The sequence below is a fragment of the Diabrotica virgifera genome, chromosome 8, assembly GCF_917563875.1.
Source record: "Diabrotica virgifera virgifera chromosome 8, PGI_DIABVI_V3a".
In the NCBI taxonomy this organism is placed as follows: Eukaryota; Metazoa; Arthropoda; class Insecta; order Coleoptera; family Chrysomelidae; genus Diabrotica; species Diabrotica virgifera.
In genome coordinates this window covers 56540254-56557934 of record NC_065450.1, presented here as the reverse complement: position 1 = coordinate 56557934, position 17681 = coordinate 56540254, and the positions used below count along the sequence as shown (strand labels likewise).

General features: G+C 33.6%; 1 protein-coding gene across 1 annotated transcript in view; it reads right to left on the bottom strand.

Moving 5' to 3' along the window:
• The window catches only part of LOC114339255 (chorion peroxidase-like), a 141739-nt gene that overhangs the window by 41225 nt on the left and 82833 nt on the right, over window positions 1–17681 (bottom strand). Inside the window, exons 9-10 of the mRNA XM_050658630.1 lie at window positions 15688–15838; window positions 13085–13238 (exon numbers count right to left, since the gene is read on the bottom strand). Of these exons, the coding sequence (XP_050514587.1) occupies window positions 13085–13238; window positions 15688–15838 (305 nt within the window). The remainder of the gene's footprint in view (window positions 1–13084; window positions 13239–15687; window positions 15839–17681) is intronic.

The following is a 17681-nucleotide window of genomic DNA, read 5'->3' as shown; positions in this document are numbered from 1 at the left end:
TTTGACGAATGTGTTAGATTTTTCAATTTTTTTTATTTTTTGCTTTTTAGTTGATTTTTTTACAACATGTTTAATTTTAGTCACTCGTAACTAAAGAAAAGCGTTGCTTAATAGTTATTTATGATATAAGTGTTAAAAGTGCACGTTTAAGGCACGCATGTGAAAGTTTGCAGAATGAGCGACAGCGAGTTCTGCAATTCACATGAGTGCCTTAAAAATGTACTTTTTAACACGCATATCATACAATATTTTTTGTACAAACGTAATTAGAGGACAATATCTACAAAAACTTTTACTTGAACTTGACTGACATTCCATTTTTATATTTTTTGACATTACATCAAAATTGTCTATACGGTCAATACGAACTGCAGTGCCTTAAAAATATTTTTTCTACAACCACTATTCAAAGTGCACTTTTCTGCACGGTTTTATGTTAGCAAACTTGATATTTTCTCACAGTATAAGATATTTGACATTAGTGTGCAGAAAAGTGACGTTTCTGTGCCGCAAAGTGACGTTTCTGTGCCGCAAAGTTCTTTTCTGCACAGTTGACTACCTCATTCTGAGTAACGTTATATTCTGTTTACATCCGTGGACTACCGCATTCTGAGTAACGTTATATTCTGTTTACATCCGTGGTTAAACTTTAGACAAATATATAACCTATAAGACAATTATTATATTTAACTACATATAGCATAGAAACTAAATTATGGATGTTACAACTGTTTTATTTTACAATTTTATTCTTATTAAACATTTTATAATTATCAAATAACCAATAAGGATTTAGCCACCTGTGCAAGAGACGTCGAATGAAGTAGGTTTTGTGTAAATCCGTGACTGCATAAATATAATGTCAATAATGTGTAATAATTGTTTAAATTCAAACAAATTAAGGGAGTGCATTAATTTTTTAACTGATTTCTGTGCAATTTATTTAGGTATAAGGAATTTAAATTGATTAGTAGGTATTAATTAAATACAGTTTAAAATTTATCACATAGGTACCTATTATAATTAATCGTCGGAGACCGGCCCTGGCAAGGTATGGTGAAGTTGTACTGATATTGTACTCCTAGTTTTTACTAAAAACAAGTGGTATTATTAAATAGTTTTTTAAAATTAAAGTGTTTATCTACTAGATACTACTACGTAAGTTATCTATACGTAATTATTACTTTATTATTGTGAAAAGAAATCGTCAAATAATAAATATACACCAACGTTCAATCATTTTGTGAGGTTAGCTAGCATGCGGTTGGTTTGTCACTTACCAGAGCCGGACTGAAGCTTTCGCCACCGCAGCTAAAATGACTTCACACAATGTAAACACACCTTCCGATCTAACCAGTCCAGTAAATCAACGTTCGAATATCACAAACAGTTATGCATCAGCCGCTTCAAACTCTTTTCCGAGTAAGACCCAAGCAATTGTATTTAGTTGTATCGATAATGCTAAACTGCAGGATTATTTAATTCCGTTGGGCACAATAATCAACCCAAAAAATATTATTTTTTCATCTAGATTATCTCATAATAGAATCTGCATGTATTTGGCAAACAAAACCGTAGTAGATAATTTCATGCAACAACATGGCTCTATAGAAGTACTCGGCGAAATTGTAACAGCACGGAGACTTGTCTCTCCAGCAGAAAGACTAGTCTTGTCTGGTGTCTGCCCGTCAATTCCTCATCAAGTATTAGTTGAAGAATTACAGAATATTGGTTTAAAGCTTATTTCCCCAATAACATTTCTGAAAATCAGCTCAACTCTTCCCGAATATAGTCACATATTGAGCTTTCGGAGGCAAGTTTATGTAAGCCCTATAACATCACCAATTCCAGATTCTATTCTAATAAATTTCGACCAAACACCTTACCGCATATTTTTGTCACAAGGTACACTCACCTGCTTTATTTGCAAAAATACAGGACACATATCATCCCAATGCAATAACAGTTCAGTAACGGAATCAACTCATATTGATTCAAACAATGAAGTACCAAATCAAACAGACCCAACAAGTATATTACACAAGTTACCAAACACTCAGCAGTCATCAAGTTATGCATTATCAAATCCGAGCATATCACCTACACCTACAAATCTCCATGACCAAGAAATTACTAACACTCCTACTCATAGCAACACTTTCAGTCATCCACATTCAGCGGCAATACCGTTTTCACAAACTCCTAAAGCAATATCCTCCAATCTATCAGCACCTCTTCCATTAGATACAACTGCAGAAAACTCCAATAAAACTGATACATCATCACAATTTTCCGAAACAACCATTTCAAACAATCTTACAATCAAAACTTCAAGCTCGACTTCTGTCATTACCAATGAGTCTGCTCCAGTACTTCCAAAGGTAATAAAGCCACAACATCCAAGTGAAAACTCTAATAGCACTTGCGAAAATGCAAGTTCTTCCATAAAACGCAGTATTGGTGAGATCGATACTCCTCCTTCAGACTCAGCAATTTCATCACAAAATCTGTTTGCAAAACCCAAATCTTCTAAACCAAAAAAACCGCGCTCATCTAAAGTCCCATCTACACGGGAAACTCTTGAACATTTTATTGATAATCGTACCCCACCATTCGTTTTAAATTACCACCAATTGTCCTTACTGATTGATAATGTCCAAGGCTCCCCCGACACTATTAGCGTCGTTAAAGAATTTACAACTGATATGCCTGGTTTACTCTATCTTTTACAAAGCAGCTATCAATATGCAAATGATAGATCTACAAAAACTAAGTTTACAAAACTTCAAAAGAAACTTAATAAACATTTAGGGAAAGAGATTTCTGACTTAGACAGTGACTCTTCTGTAGATAATTGCTCAGTATCATCTAACTCCGAATCTGTTAACAACATTCAACTCGATACTTCAATGGAACATTGATGGATTTTTCCATCGTCTCCCTATGCTACAGCTTCTTTTATCTGAATATTCTCCAGATATTATTTGTCTACAGGAGACAAACTTAAAGGCCAATCAGTTGTACAATTCAAAACATTTCACTTGTTTCCGCAAAGACCGTACAGATGCAAGTCGTGCAAGCGGTGGTGTAGCGATACTAGTAAACAAATCCATCGAGGCGGTACAAATTCCAATAGTCAGTGATTTGGAGGCCGTTGCTATCAGAATCACATCTACCAGTTTAGTATCTATTTGCAATGTTTACCTTTCTTGCGACATACAAGTAAGTTCTGATAGCCTTTGCAGGTTATTAGAGCAACTGCCACGTCCTCGTATAATTCTAGGCGACTTTAATGCTCACAACATAATTTGGGGTTCAGATCACACATCTGCCAGAGGTTCAAGTATTGCCGATATCTTAGATCAACTTAATATAAATTTTCTTAATGATGGTAGCCCTACAAGGTTCAATATTTCAACAGGGTATTCCTCATGCATCGATTTAACTCTTTGCGACCCAAATTTAGCTCATTGTTTCAGTTGGGATGCTCAAACCTATACATATGGTAGTGACCACTTTCCAATCCTAATTAGAAACCATAATTATCCCTCATCAGGTCCCATATTCATATCTAAGTGGAGAATAAAAAATGCAAATTGGCAAAAATTCTCCGAATATATCGATAATAATATTTCCAGTTTGGATATAACAGACGATGTGAACTCGAATGTAGAGCAGTTTAATCAACTTATCTTAAGCGCCGCCCACAAATTTATTGGTAAATCTAAATCTGTTAAAGGCCGATGTCCTGTACCATGGTGGAATGACAGTTGTGCTACAGCAATCCGTGAAAGTAAATCAGCCCTAAACCGATACAAAAAACATAAAACACCCGAAAATAAATTAAAATTCAAAATGCTAAAAGTAAGGGCACAGCTAACTGTCAAAACTGCTAAACGATCTTCATGGAACAAATACACATCGGAAATTAATAGCAATACCCCCCTCTCTGATGTCTGGAACAAAGTTAGGAAAATATCTGGTTTACACACTTCATATAACTTCACGGGGCTAAAAGAAAATAATAATTTCATAACATCGAGCAGCGATATTGCAAACATTTTTGGAAGAATCTATCAAGGCCACTCATCGAATCAACAGTATACCGCCAATTTTCTCAAAGCCAAAGAATTCGCCGAACAAAATCCCATTTATCCGTTTGAAGCACAAAATAATTCATTAAACCATCCCATCTCTCTTCAAGAGATAAACTCATCTATTCTTAACTTGAAGGACTCTAGTCCTGGGCCTGATGATATTCCTTCAGCATTTCTGAAACATCTCCCTGCTTCAGCCATAACGTATCTCTTAAACATATTCAACAGAATTTGGCTTCACCACCAATGGCCAGCTATTTGGTCAAATGCAATAGTCATTCCTCTCCTAAAAACTAATAAACCTAAATATGACCCAGAATCATATCGACCCATATCTCTGACATCAACAATCTGCAAATTACTAGAAAATATTGTTAACTCCAGGCTCTCATGGGTTTTAGAAAATTCTAATTTCTTAATCTCCGAACAAAATGGCTTTAGAAAAGATCGGTCAACCACAGACAACATTTTAGACTTGGAAAGTGAAATACATGAAGCTCTTGCTACAAACCAAAAATGTGTTGCTATATTTTTTGATTTAGAACGTGCATTTAATAAAGCTTGGAAGTACAACATTTTGAGACAACTTCATAAATGGAATATTCAAGGTCACTGCCTTGCTTTCATCCAAAACTTTTTAAATAACAGATCTTTTCAAGTAAAAATAAATAATATCTTTTCAAATATTTATAGTTTGGAAAATGGTACACCCCAAGGATCCATACTCAGTCCAACACTATTTCTGGTAGCAATAAATGACATCATCAAAAACATTCAAGCACCCTTACAGGCTCGTTTATACGCTGATGACCTAGTGGTATCTATTAAAGGTAAAAATATTTCCTCAATGTCGTCAATTCTTCAAAACTTTTTAGATACTCTCGAAAATTGGTCCAACTTTACAGGTTTTCAATTTTCAATAGAAAAATCAATAGGAGTTGTATTCTCTTCAAGCCCCTTGCCACAACCTCCTAACCTAAGAATGTATGAGAAACAGCTGGAGTTTAGAGATCACCACAAATTCTTGGGTTTAATCTTCGATTCAAAGTTAACATGGAAAAATCACATCTCACAACTCATCCTTTCCTGTAATAAAAGATTAAATGTATTAAGATCTCTCTGTAATAAAAACTGGGGCTCAGACCAATCCACTCTACTCCTCCTGTATAAATCTTTAATACGTTCTAAGCTAGATTATGGAGCAATTGCCTATTCCACTGCTAATCAATCTCTACTGAAATCATTAGATATTATTCATAATAAAAGTCTTAGATTAATCCTAGGGGCTTTCCCAACTACGCCTGTATCCAGCATTTATGCTCTTTTAGGAGAACCATCGCTACATCACCGCCGCATGTACCTCGCTCTATCACATGCAGCCTCAGTTGCTTGCAATATTTCAAAGCCAATATATCAAAACACTTTTACAAACAAATATGTAAACATATTCCAAGATATTCGCTATACTAAAAAACCATATTACGAAAGAATTAAATCCATACTTCAAAACCTAAACATTAATTTTCCGGAGGTTTTCTCCTCGGATATTAAATACCCCGAGCCTTGGCTGATCGATTTACCAACCTGTGATGCATCTCTGGAGTATTTCGATAAATCTAATACACACCATTCTCTGATTCGTTCCAAGTTCGAGGACCTCATAAATAAGTACCCCGACTACCATAAAATCTACACAGATGCGTCTAAGTTCGAAGACGGTGTGGGGGCATCAATCGTTTCTTCAGAAAACAATCTTCTTTTTCGTTTACCCCCAGCATGTAGCACATTTTCAGCTGAACTCTACGCCATATACCGTGCTGTGAAACTTCTTAACGAGCTTACACTCACCAAAGCCCTGATCATAACAGATTCCCTTAGCTCTCTAAACTCATTAAAACACATTTTTCCGAAACATCCTTTTGAAAAGTTGCTAAAATACCAGCTTTCCCAAGCTCATGAACATGGAAGAAGCGTTCAATTTGTATGGGTTCCCTCACACGTCGGAATAACAGGAAATGAAGAAGCTGACAGGACTGCACGAGAGGCAATTTTAAGTGATTTTTCGGAGCCGATAGACAAGTGTGTTTCCAGTGACTTAAAAGCTTATTTTAAAAATAAAGTATTGTGTTTGTGGCGAAATGAGTGGTCTCAATCTAATTCTAAGTTAAATAAAATAAAAAATAATGTGTCTCAGTGGTTTCCATCGTCGCGCAATAGACGAGAACAAATTGCGGTTGCGCGTTTACGTCTAGGACATACCAGGTTAACGCACTCTTACCTTTTCACAAAGAGTAATCCACCTATATGCGATCAGTGTAATGTCCGATTAACAGTCGAACACTTTTTAATAGTTTGTAGTAAATATGACCAAGAAAGACAGCGCTACAAGATCCCAAACGCTCTACCACAGGCTCTAGGTCAAAACTATTCCTGCGACAATATAGTTAATTATCTAAAATCCATAAACATTCTGTACAACCTGTAGTTGTTTACTTTTGTTATTTATATTTTGTTCCGTCGCTAATAACCTTTTGGTGGATGCGACTTCTTTTTCTAATAAAAAAAAAAAAAAAAAAAATTAATCGTCGTTTGGAAATTGTGATTTTTATTTTTAGGAAAAACTGTGCTTGTAGAAAAAGTATAGTGTGAAACACGTGCAGAAAGGTAATTTCTCACTCGTTTGAATTGCGGCACTCGCTTGCGCTCGTACCGCAACTTTTCAAACTCGTGAGAAATTAGTACCTTTCTGCACTTGTTGCACAATATACTATTAAAGCACTAGTGCCTTAAAGTAGAATTTTTAACGCTCGTATGGAGTGCTAAAAATTGCATTTTTAACACGGTTGTAGAAAAAAATATTTTTGTCATATTTTTTTATGAATTTGTCTCTCTTAGAATAACTCTCCCTGTTGCTTATTCGTAGAATCATTTTATGATATATATTGCAAAAAAAAAGTTGTGTGGGATAAACAAATTAAATATCTTTTAAACTAATTATTGAAGAATCGCTCTGAAATTTCGATCACATTTTTAACACATTAAGACCCAACTTTGTTTGCCAAGTGCTGGCAGTGCGTTTTAATAGTCTCTGTAAATTCTTTATTTTGTTATACATATTGAAGTAGTATCTACACTGTTTCTTATTCTCCTATTCGGCTGTAATCAAGCTGGGTATCAAACCCTAAAATATTAAAAATGTCAGGCAACTATCTAAAATGGTTTACTTTTCTGTTCTCGAGATAATCAATTAATTTTTTCCACTTTAATTTTAACGTCTTTTCATCCCCAAGCGACCCCTAGGGATAGTTTCACATTAGAAAAATAAATATATGGCTCCCCTAAGGTCGTCCAAGTGGTACGTTTGCTAGGTTTTCCGACAATAATTTTCGGAGAGTCGCTTAAAAATAATAAGGACCTTTCGTATTCTGTTAATGTTTCGAAGTAGCAACAAACAGTTATATAATTCATTATCGCTGTTTCACATTATAAGAATTTTAGTCGTGCGATGGTTAAAATCTATATAGTGGCTCCGCATCCATCGCTTGTAACGTTCAGAGAAGGGAGAAAGATTTCATAATATATGATTGCCGAGCCACTATGTAGATTTTAACCATCGCACGACTAAAATCCTTATAATGTGAAACAGCGCATCTCTTCAAAATATAAATGAAAAATTCAAATAAATATTTCAGAGTTATTTTTTCTAAGTAATAATGAAATATTAATAAAATATTAATATGAAATTTCAGCTCAAATTCAAATATACTGCGAGGCGTAAGTTAGGGATATAGAAAATTATGCTCATATTTCATACTAGATTTTTTCATTAACATACCGGGTGTCCACTTATATTTTCCCCCATTTTAACTGCCTATAACTTCTAAACGGCTCAAGATAAAAATATGCTTTTTCCACTGAAATGTTTTATTTTAGTAAAAGTTATTGACTTTTTTTTAATAGAACAGCCAGTATATTCTTTTTTAAATTGAAAGAAAGGTCATTCACCTATCTAGCGATATAAAGTTTTTCAAAATCGGTTGTCAAATCACTGAGTAATTAATTTTTAAAATGAGAGGTGCAACGTGGATATCACATACCTAAATAACATAACTAAGTTATGTGATTTCCACATTGCATCTCGCATTTTAAAAATTAATTGCTCAGTCATTTGACAACCGATTTTAAAAAAATTTATATTGCTGGATAGATAAATGACCGTTTTTTCAAGTTTTTAGGTCAGTTACCCTTTTTGTATCGCTTTTAAATAAAAAATGGCGGATTTTCGAAAAAAAAATGTTGTTGACTTTTTTTATTAATACACCCAGTGTATTTTTTGTATCTTGAAAAAACGGTCATTTACCTATCCAGCGATATAAAAATTTTTAAAATCGGTTGCCAAATGACTGAGGAATTAATTTTTAAAATGAGAGATGCAATGTGGAAATCACATAACATAATATCATTTTGCTCAGTTATTTTATTTAGGTATGTGTTATCCACGTTGCACCCCTCATTCTAAAAATTTTGAAAAACTTCATATCGCCAGATAGGTGAATGACCTTTCTTTCAATTTACAAAAAAAATATACTGGGTGTTCCATTAAAAAAAGTCAACAACGTTTTTTTTTCAAAAATCCGCCATCTTTTTGGATTTGAAAGCGATATAAAAAATTCAATCCATTCAGACAAAACTTTTACTAAAATAAAACATTTCAGCGAAAACCGCATATTTATATCTTGAGCCGTTTAGAAGTTATAGGCAGTTAAAATGGGGGAAAATATAAGTGGACACCCGGTATTAACGGATGCCGCTATTTTTTTATTGCTTTAGATTTTTCTTTACTGTTTACAGAGTTGTGCAAAGGTTTACTCAAATTTCTTTTTGTATTTATACAGGGCAGAATAAAAGAAGTGTGTTTCTTATGTTAAGTTTGAGACACCCTGTAGGGAGGACGAGGTACAAATGTGAGTATACGTCGGAATTGTATTGTAGTCCCATGTTCTGTGAACAGTTTTCTTTTTGAATGTCCCTGATATCTTTACAAACATAGAAACCAGGTGGATTTACTCATTAACATGTGTTTTAACTGAAACTAAATTAAATTTTAACAATCAAAAATAACAGTTAAGAAAACTTTAAAAAGAGAAAAGCACATAACGTAAACAGTTCTTATTGGCACCTATAAGAGTTATTTGTCAACCTGGTAATGTCATTATGTTATGATAACATAATGACCTAATTAATTATTACCTCTTAACCTACTTACCGCGTGTGGGAGTCATATGTAGCTCTAATGCCACATCCATAGGAATTATATCCATCCTTTGGATTTTGCGATGTGTACAATAAGACTTTTAGTCTATTTTTAACAGGTTTTAACCTTAGTATTTTTGGGTGGCTCACCATGTTCATGTAACACTGATGATGCTCTTGTTACAGAGCGAAAACGTTTTGTTTCTATGTTTGTAGCCCTATAGGGGCTTTTTAAACTAATATACCTTTTACCAGTACAAAACTTTTTTATTAAATAAAAAATGGTCAAACAAATGGGGACTTAATTTAGATTTTTTTGGCGCATTTTTTTTGCTAGTGCAAATTTGTCTAGATATTTTACAGTTAGGTATAGCCTCCCCTATGGTAAAAATCACGAGCCGCCACTGCCTCTATGTCCAAAATCCCAAAATTTGTAGCCGAGTGGAATAAACTTTCGACGTATGAATTTCTTCAATAACTTCTCTCTCTTCAATCCAAGTCCCCCGGAGGGAATGTAGTGGTCGACGTGATGTCGTGTATTGTCCGTCTCCAAAGATGTCTGTCTCTGGTCATTTCTTTTAACTCATGCATAGGTCAACGAAAACATAGATGCACTAAACCAACATATTACGCAAGCCATTGGAGAAAGCATGAGAAAACACTGTCCAAGAAATAAGAACGAAGAAAAACTTAGTACTGACACCAGGAATTTAATGAAACAAAGAAATCTTATTACAGAAAGAAATGATCCAAATGGAGAGCAAAAGAGAAAGATAAACAGAGAAGTCAAGAAAGCAATAAGAAAAAACTTAAGAAAGTACAATACACTAAAAATCGAACAAACCATAGAAAATAATAAAGGCCTAAAAATCTGCGAAGAAAACTAAGTAATGGAAAAAGCCAGATCATTAAATTAAAAAACAAAAAGGGCGACATAACAACAAATAGAGAGGAGCTTTTAACAATAGTAGAAGACTTCTATGGAGAACTTTATAAAAGCAGACGGATGAACCAAACACAGCTAAATGATGCAATAAACAAAACAATATTAAATCAAGGCTCTGAACTCATGCCAGAAATATCTCTCAGTGAAATTAGACAAGCTATGAATAAAATGAATCCAATAAATCACCAGGTGACGATGGAATAGTGATCGAGGCTGTGAAGAATGGCGGTGAACCTCTAATGAGAAAAATAAAAGATCTCTTGAATCTATGTTTGACAAAGAAATCCATACCATCTGAATGGAATAGAGCCAAAACAATTCTTCTGTACAAAAAAGGAGAAAAAACTGATCTGGAAAATTACCGACCGATCAGTCTGTTAAACCATCTTTATAAACTTTTCACGAGAGTAATTACCACAAGATTAGACAAGAAATTAGACCTATATCAAAGTAGAGAACAAGCTGGATTCAGAGAAAACTTTGGAACCAACGATCATCTCCAAACAATAAAACAACTCATCGAAAAATCTATAGAATATAACAAGCCCTTAGTTTTAACATTTGTAGATTTCCACAAAGCATTCGACTCAGTAGAACTCGACAGTGTTATAGAAGCACTAAACCAGAGCCGCATTGATAGCCGATATTCGAGGCTAATATGTAATATATAAAAATGCGACAAGCTCGATACAACTACACGCTAACAGCAACCAAATAAAAATTCAAAGAGGTATCCGACAAGGTGATACTTTATCACCTAAACTTTTCATATCGGCTCTAGAAAAAGCGATCAAAACCCTCGAATGGGGTTACAAAGGAATAAATGTGGATGGAGAGATGCTACACCACCTAAGCTACGCAGACGATATAGTCCTGATTGCAGACGATTTGGGACAAACAAAGAAAATGTTGGAAGAACTTAGTACAGCCTGTCATAAAATAGGCTTAAAAATGAATATAACAAAAACAAAATATATGACGAACTTAGTACCAAGTAAACACCTTGAAATACAAAATGAACAAATAGAACTGGTAGACAAGTATATATATCTAGGTCACGAAATTAAGATAGGTAAGGACAATCAAACAACCGAAGTATCCAGAAGAATAATACAAGGATGGGCAGCATACGGCTCTCTTAGGAACGTTTTTAAGAGTGACATTCCAACTAATATGAAGAAAAAAGTTTTCGACCAATGCGTGCTACCGGTGATGACCTATGGTGCAGAAACATTATCGCTCACAAAGAAAAACGCACAAAAACTAAGAGTAGCGCAGAGAAGAATGGAGCGATCAATGATAGGGGCCACTCTGCGAGACAGGATTAGAAACGAAGATCTACGAGCTAAGACCAAAGTCACAGACGTCATTGAAAGAAGCTGTAACTTAAAATGGAAATGGGCTGGACACGTTGCCAGAATTAAGGACGGAAGATGGACTCGTAAACTAGTTGAATGGAGACCAAGAGCCGATAAACGTAGCAGAGAAAGACCACCAACACGACGGCAAGATGACTTACGAAGGACAACAAAAAACTGGGTACAGCAAGCACAAGATAGAACACTTTGAGACAAACAGGGGAGGCCTATGTCCAGCAGTGGATTGAGAGAGGCTGATGATAATAGGTCTTTTGCATATTCCTGTAATTTGGTCGATTCATCTTATTGGAGATCTTCCTCACGATCTTCGGCCTTCCAGCTTTCCTTTTATAATGAGCCTTTCCATGTTTTCTGTGTTTGCTCTCATAACATGTCCAAAGTATTTTAATTGTTGGAGATGGACTTTACTGGAGAGTCGTTGGCTAACTTTAAGCTCTCTTAAAATTGAATTATTTGTCCTATAGTCGGTCCAAGGAATTCGTAGCATTCGTCTTCAACAGAACATTTCAGTGCGTCTATCTTTCTTCTTTCCGATTTTCTCAGGGTCCAAGATTCACATCCGTAGGTCAGTATTGGGAATATTAAGCAGTTGATTAACCTCATCTTTAACGCTCTTGAAATTTGACTTCAATAAGTTATGTCCATATTATTTCAAAACCATTTTTTTTTATTTGGCTTAATGCCTTGACAACTAATGGCTATTAGTATGGTACAGTGGACTTTGCAATCAGATACCTTGTGAAGTATGTAGTGTGTGCATTGAGTAAATGTCTTGTTACTTTGAAAAGTCGACTTCATTGTCTTTACAAAGAGACGCTAATTGTATCCGAACGTCTGCGGTTCCTCCGATGAGTACCGATTCCACAAGGATAGAAACTATTTTTATTTATTAATTATTAATAAATGAAAAATTTCCTACTCAGCTGAAATTCGAACTTACCACCCCTGAATCCAAAGGTAGGCTCTCTTACTACTGAGCCAGAGTCAATCATTATGTCAAAAATATATGTCAAAATCATTTAGTTTACTTTATTTTGTCATTAAACAAATTATTAATTAGAAAAAATACGACTTGTGCATAGATTCACATTCACCTGAGAACTGAAATGCTACCAGCATTCCTACTAGAAAGTGTCCTATTAATAGATCAATAAAATAGAAGTTATAATGACGATTCAACAATTAATATTTTCGAGATTTATTCATGATTATAAATTATAATAAACATTAAACAGTAAACGATAAAAAAGGGCCGATATGAAACTTTTATTATTTATCCGATGGTTATATGTTTTTTTAAAAGGATATTGGAAATTGGAAATATAATACACCAAAACTTATAATTGTGTTGTGATCTATAAATAGGACGCTGGCCTACAATGGGTTAGTTAGTTATATAAGTAACTTACTGCTTCTGTAAAAGATCCATCCACTTCCTGTATAGGTTCTGTTGTAAGGGTACCTAATACTTTATCTAAAAAATTACTTTTCCTCATTTGGGATGGGTAGAACATTACTTCAGGAATGGATATCATTTCTTCCAGTTTGTGAAGTCCATAAATTCTATTTAAAAAAAAATTATTCATTAGTTTAAAATATATGTTTTACAATAAAATTATTTATAATTTAAAGCTGACATCATTGTACATCGCGGAACTCCAGGCGTTTCGTGTTTTCTTCGTGTACTTAATGGAACGCCCTTTATTATTAGAGCAGCATGCTCTCGCTTCTTAACTGGGCTCACTGTAAATTATTCTTTCTTATTAAAAACTTTTCTTTACCAAAAAAGCAGTCTAAATATACAGGGTGTCCCGAAAAGATTATAAATTGTACCACACATTCTGGGGTCAAAAATAGTTCGATTGAACCTAACTTACCTTAGTGCAAATGTGATCATAAAAATGTTACAAAGTTAGTTTGAAGTTACAAAATGAAAATAGATTTGTTTCAATATATCGAAAACTATTAGAGATTTTTTATTGAAAATGGACATGTATCATTCCTATGGCAGGAATATCTTAAAACAAAATTATAGTGAAATTTGTCCACCCATAAAAATTTTCTGGGTGTTTTGTTTCTTTAAACCGCCCCAAACTTGTGTGTACGTAATTCATTATTGTGATACCATTAGTTAAATACAACGTTTTTAAAACTTTTTGCCTCTTTGTATTTTTTCGATTTTCAGTTTTTATCGAGAAGCGGCTTCTTTTTTAATATATGTACATAAAAATGTTATGGGGGTTTTGTTCATTTAAACCCCCCATAAATATGTGTACGTTCCAATTAAACTATTATTGTAGTACCATTAATTAAACACAGTGTTTTTAAAACTTTTTCCTCTTATTCTTTTTTGCTAAGTCACCTTTTATCGAGATGTGGCTTCTTTTTCAAAATACACCTAAAAATGTAAATTATAAATACTTACATTTATCTACTCTATGTCATATTATGTATAAGTTTTTAGTTTGTGAAAACTATCATTTTAGATAGCAGTGCGTGAAGTGTTTAAAGTGTGCGTGAATTAACAATGTATTTTAAATGGGACTTACTTTTTCGCACTGTTTTTGACACACTTTCATATAATCAAATATCCTTAACTTTCGCGTTGTCATGGTGATGACATAATGAGCAATAAGTTACGACAAAAGTTTTGACAGTTTTGAAAGCAGTTAGGATTTTTAAATGTCAAAGTTCTAAAAATTGTAGAATAGAAATGAATTCCAGTGACGAGGAGTTACAGTTTTTTTATTTGTTTATCGTAGATAAAATATTGTATGAATCTGTGTGTGAAGTACTTTTTGCGAAATTACGCGATGTATAGCACTCGCTCCGTTGTCGCTCGTGCTCTAAAAATCGCGTGCGTTCGCAAAAAGCATACTTTACGAACTGTTTCATAAATAACTATTTTCTACGAGCGTGCAAAAAGTCTACTTTTCCGCATGCGTTTTAGTTCGTAAAGTTTTACTTTTCCGGATTACTTTTTCGCACACGAATTTAGATATTTTAATATGGCCTTAAAATAATTACAATACATGCAATAAACTAATATTTAGATATTATTTACTAATTTATTTCAAATGTATCTTGTGTTCATGTTTTAATGAAATTAACGCGACAATTCCATGAAATAAAATTATTTTGACATTCAAATCAGTAGACAATAACAGTGGTTTTGAATCGTCGTCATGGAAATCAAGGTCGTCGTCATGCTAACCAATAATTATATTGAAAGTTTGATTTTGACAACCTTGTCAAAGAATTAATTTGTTTATTTTCATATTTAATTAATTCAATTAATTGATTAAGATTTGGTCATTTTTTAAACGCTCGTAGAAAAAATATTGTTCCTAACTCTTGCGGAAAGTTTCTTTTCCGCACTCGAATAACTGAAAATAACTATTTCAGATTATTAACAGGTGTCTATAATCGTACTGAACAATATAAAAATATGTGCTGGATTCGAAAAATATAATAAGAGGCAAAAACGTTTTAAAAACATTGTGTTTAACTAATGGTGCCACAATAATAATTTAACTGGAACGTATACAAAAGTTTAGGGGGGTTTAAGGGAACAAACCTAATGTGCACAAATTTCATTTTTTTTTAAGATGTTGCTGTCATAAGAATGCCACATGTCCATATTCAATAAAAAATCTCTAAGAGTTTTCGATATATGAAAAAAAAAACGATTTTCATTTTGTAACTTCAAAGGGCTGTAACTTTTTTTGTGTGCACTATTGTATATAGGTAAGTGAGGTTTAATCAACCTATCTTGGACTCCAGAATCTGAGGTATAATTTATGACCAATCTTTTCGGGACACCCTGTATATTAATTATATTATTACTCAGGGCAACTGAGCCAAACCAAAAGGGGAACATTTGAAATGTCAAGTGTCTGGTTAATTTTATGGGGTAGTGTATTTATTTGTTAGTGTAGGTACTTCATGCATTTCTATGTGGAATGTATACCTTTACAAACCTTTTATCTTGTTTTTTAGGATAATGACTTACTTTAAGGTTCCGTCGACTATTGAATGTCCAAATCTAAATGCTGCTGTAGAAAACTCATTGATAATGGATGGTTCCACTTTTGGATCATAACCGTAATAATATTCAAAACCTTCCTCCAGACTAAGATCAAATTCTTCCATTGTTATGTCACCTTAAATAATAATGATTATGGCCGACATATAAAAAAAGAGAATGGCAAACATTTATTTTGTTCTTATTATTATGTTGAAAAAATACCATAGTTTTCAATGTGTTGAATAAAGAAATACAATTTAAACAATGCAAAAAATATATATATTTTTGATGCTTATAAAATATTAAGTTTTTGAAAGTAATGGAAAGAAAAAAATATTGAAATTCATGTAAAATGCATTTAACCATAAAAGTCTTGCACCACCAAGAAGTATGATACTCATTTGATAGTAGATTTTCTCGTGAACGGATTAACGGATTCCGCTAATTTTTAGATTATTTTAGACTTTTATCTTTGCTATTAATACTTTTTTGCACGATTGATCATTTTTGACTGTTTAGCGTGACAGATTTTACGTCAGTAGGTGACATTTACTAGCAACTCGACGGTAAGTAATCCAACTCGACGGTAAGTACTCCAACTCGACGGTAAGTAATTCACTTACCGTCGAGTTAAAAAATTTCTTAATTTTAATTTATTTTTTGAAAGAATAAAGAAAACTAACGAATGATTTATTAATATTGAAACTTATGGTACAATTTGTTAAATTATTTAATTAAGTCCCACTTGTTTGGGCTGTGGTTTCACTTCTAACAGAAACTCCTGCAGAATCGCATACATTAGTAGTATTACTAGTATTGTACAATATTTTTTCGGCAAAATCTATTTTATTTTGAAGAGAATTTTCTACATAGCTTTCTTCCACTGTCGATGAACGCCAACCTCCATGACGCTTTAATCCGAGGACATCAACAACTTTATTAGCCAAAAGCGTTGCTGATGTCCTCCTGAACGAATGGCCAGTATAGTTCTCGGGATTAGGCAAATTTAAGAATTTGGCAATTTGAGAAGGCCAACCCCCGATTGTCCCTTTCCCTATTACTTGAGCACAACATTTTCCTTTGGCATATCTTAAGAAAAAATGATTTGATTTTACTTGTAATGGACGAAGTTTTATATACTTTTGCAGAATTTCTAAATATGGAATTTTATCGTCTGGTTTATTAACGACTGTAAAAGTACGCTGGATGTTCGTTTTTGTATTGGGTACTTTTACAATCATTAAACCATCGGTTTGTTGGATGTCATTCATAGTAATATTATATAATTCTTCTCTTCTACAGGCACCAGATATTCCCAATATCATTGCGACCTACAAATTATGAAAAAATCTTCATTAGAGTATTTCTTTTACCTAAACTAGCTTATATTACCTTGTGAACTAGAAATTCTTCATCCGGTGCTTCCATCAGAAATTTTTCAAATTGCTCCCGTGTAAAAATGCTCGCTTTTTTAGGCCTATAGCCAACATTTTTTCTCTTCAAATACGCGATCAAAGTTGAAAACTTGGAAATATCAATGCCATCATAAAGAAAAACGGTGGATTTAATCATTGAATATTCTGCCCAGAGGCTTCCAGGAGCTTTCAACTGCATATATGTCTTTGAACGAAATATGCCAATAGAGTCTTTTCTTCGATTCTTAAATTCTTGCCTTCGCACCATTTTTTAAAACTTTGGTAGGTATTTTGATAACGGATTTTAGATTTTTCGGGAATAATTGCGGAACACCCTTCTTCCTAAGCCCGTTCAATTTTGTTCTGAAGCTATTTCCTTGTGGCATTTTTATAATTACGTATTTTTTATGGGAAATAAGCCACAATTTTACTAAAAAATGAATTTATTAACGTTTCGAAGCCCAAATCGGGTTTCGTTGTCAAAATACATAGTATTTTGTATTTTGTATTTTGACAACGAAACCCGATTTGGGCTTCGAAACGTTAATAAATTCATTTTTTAGT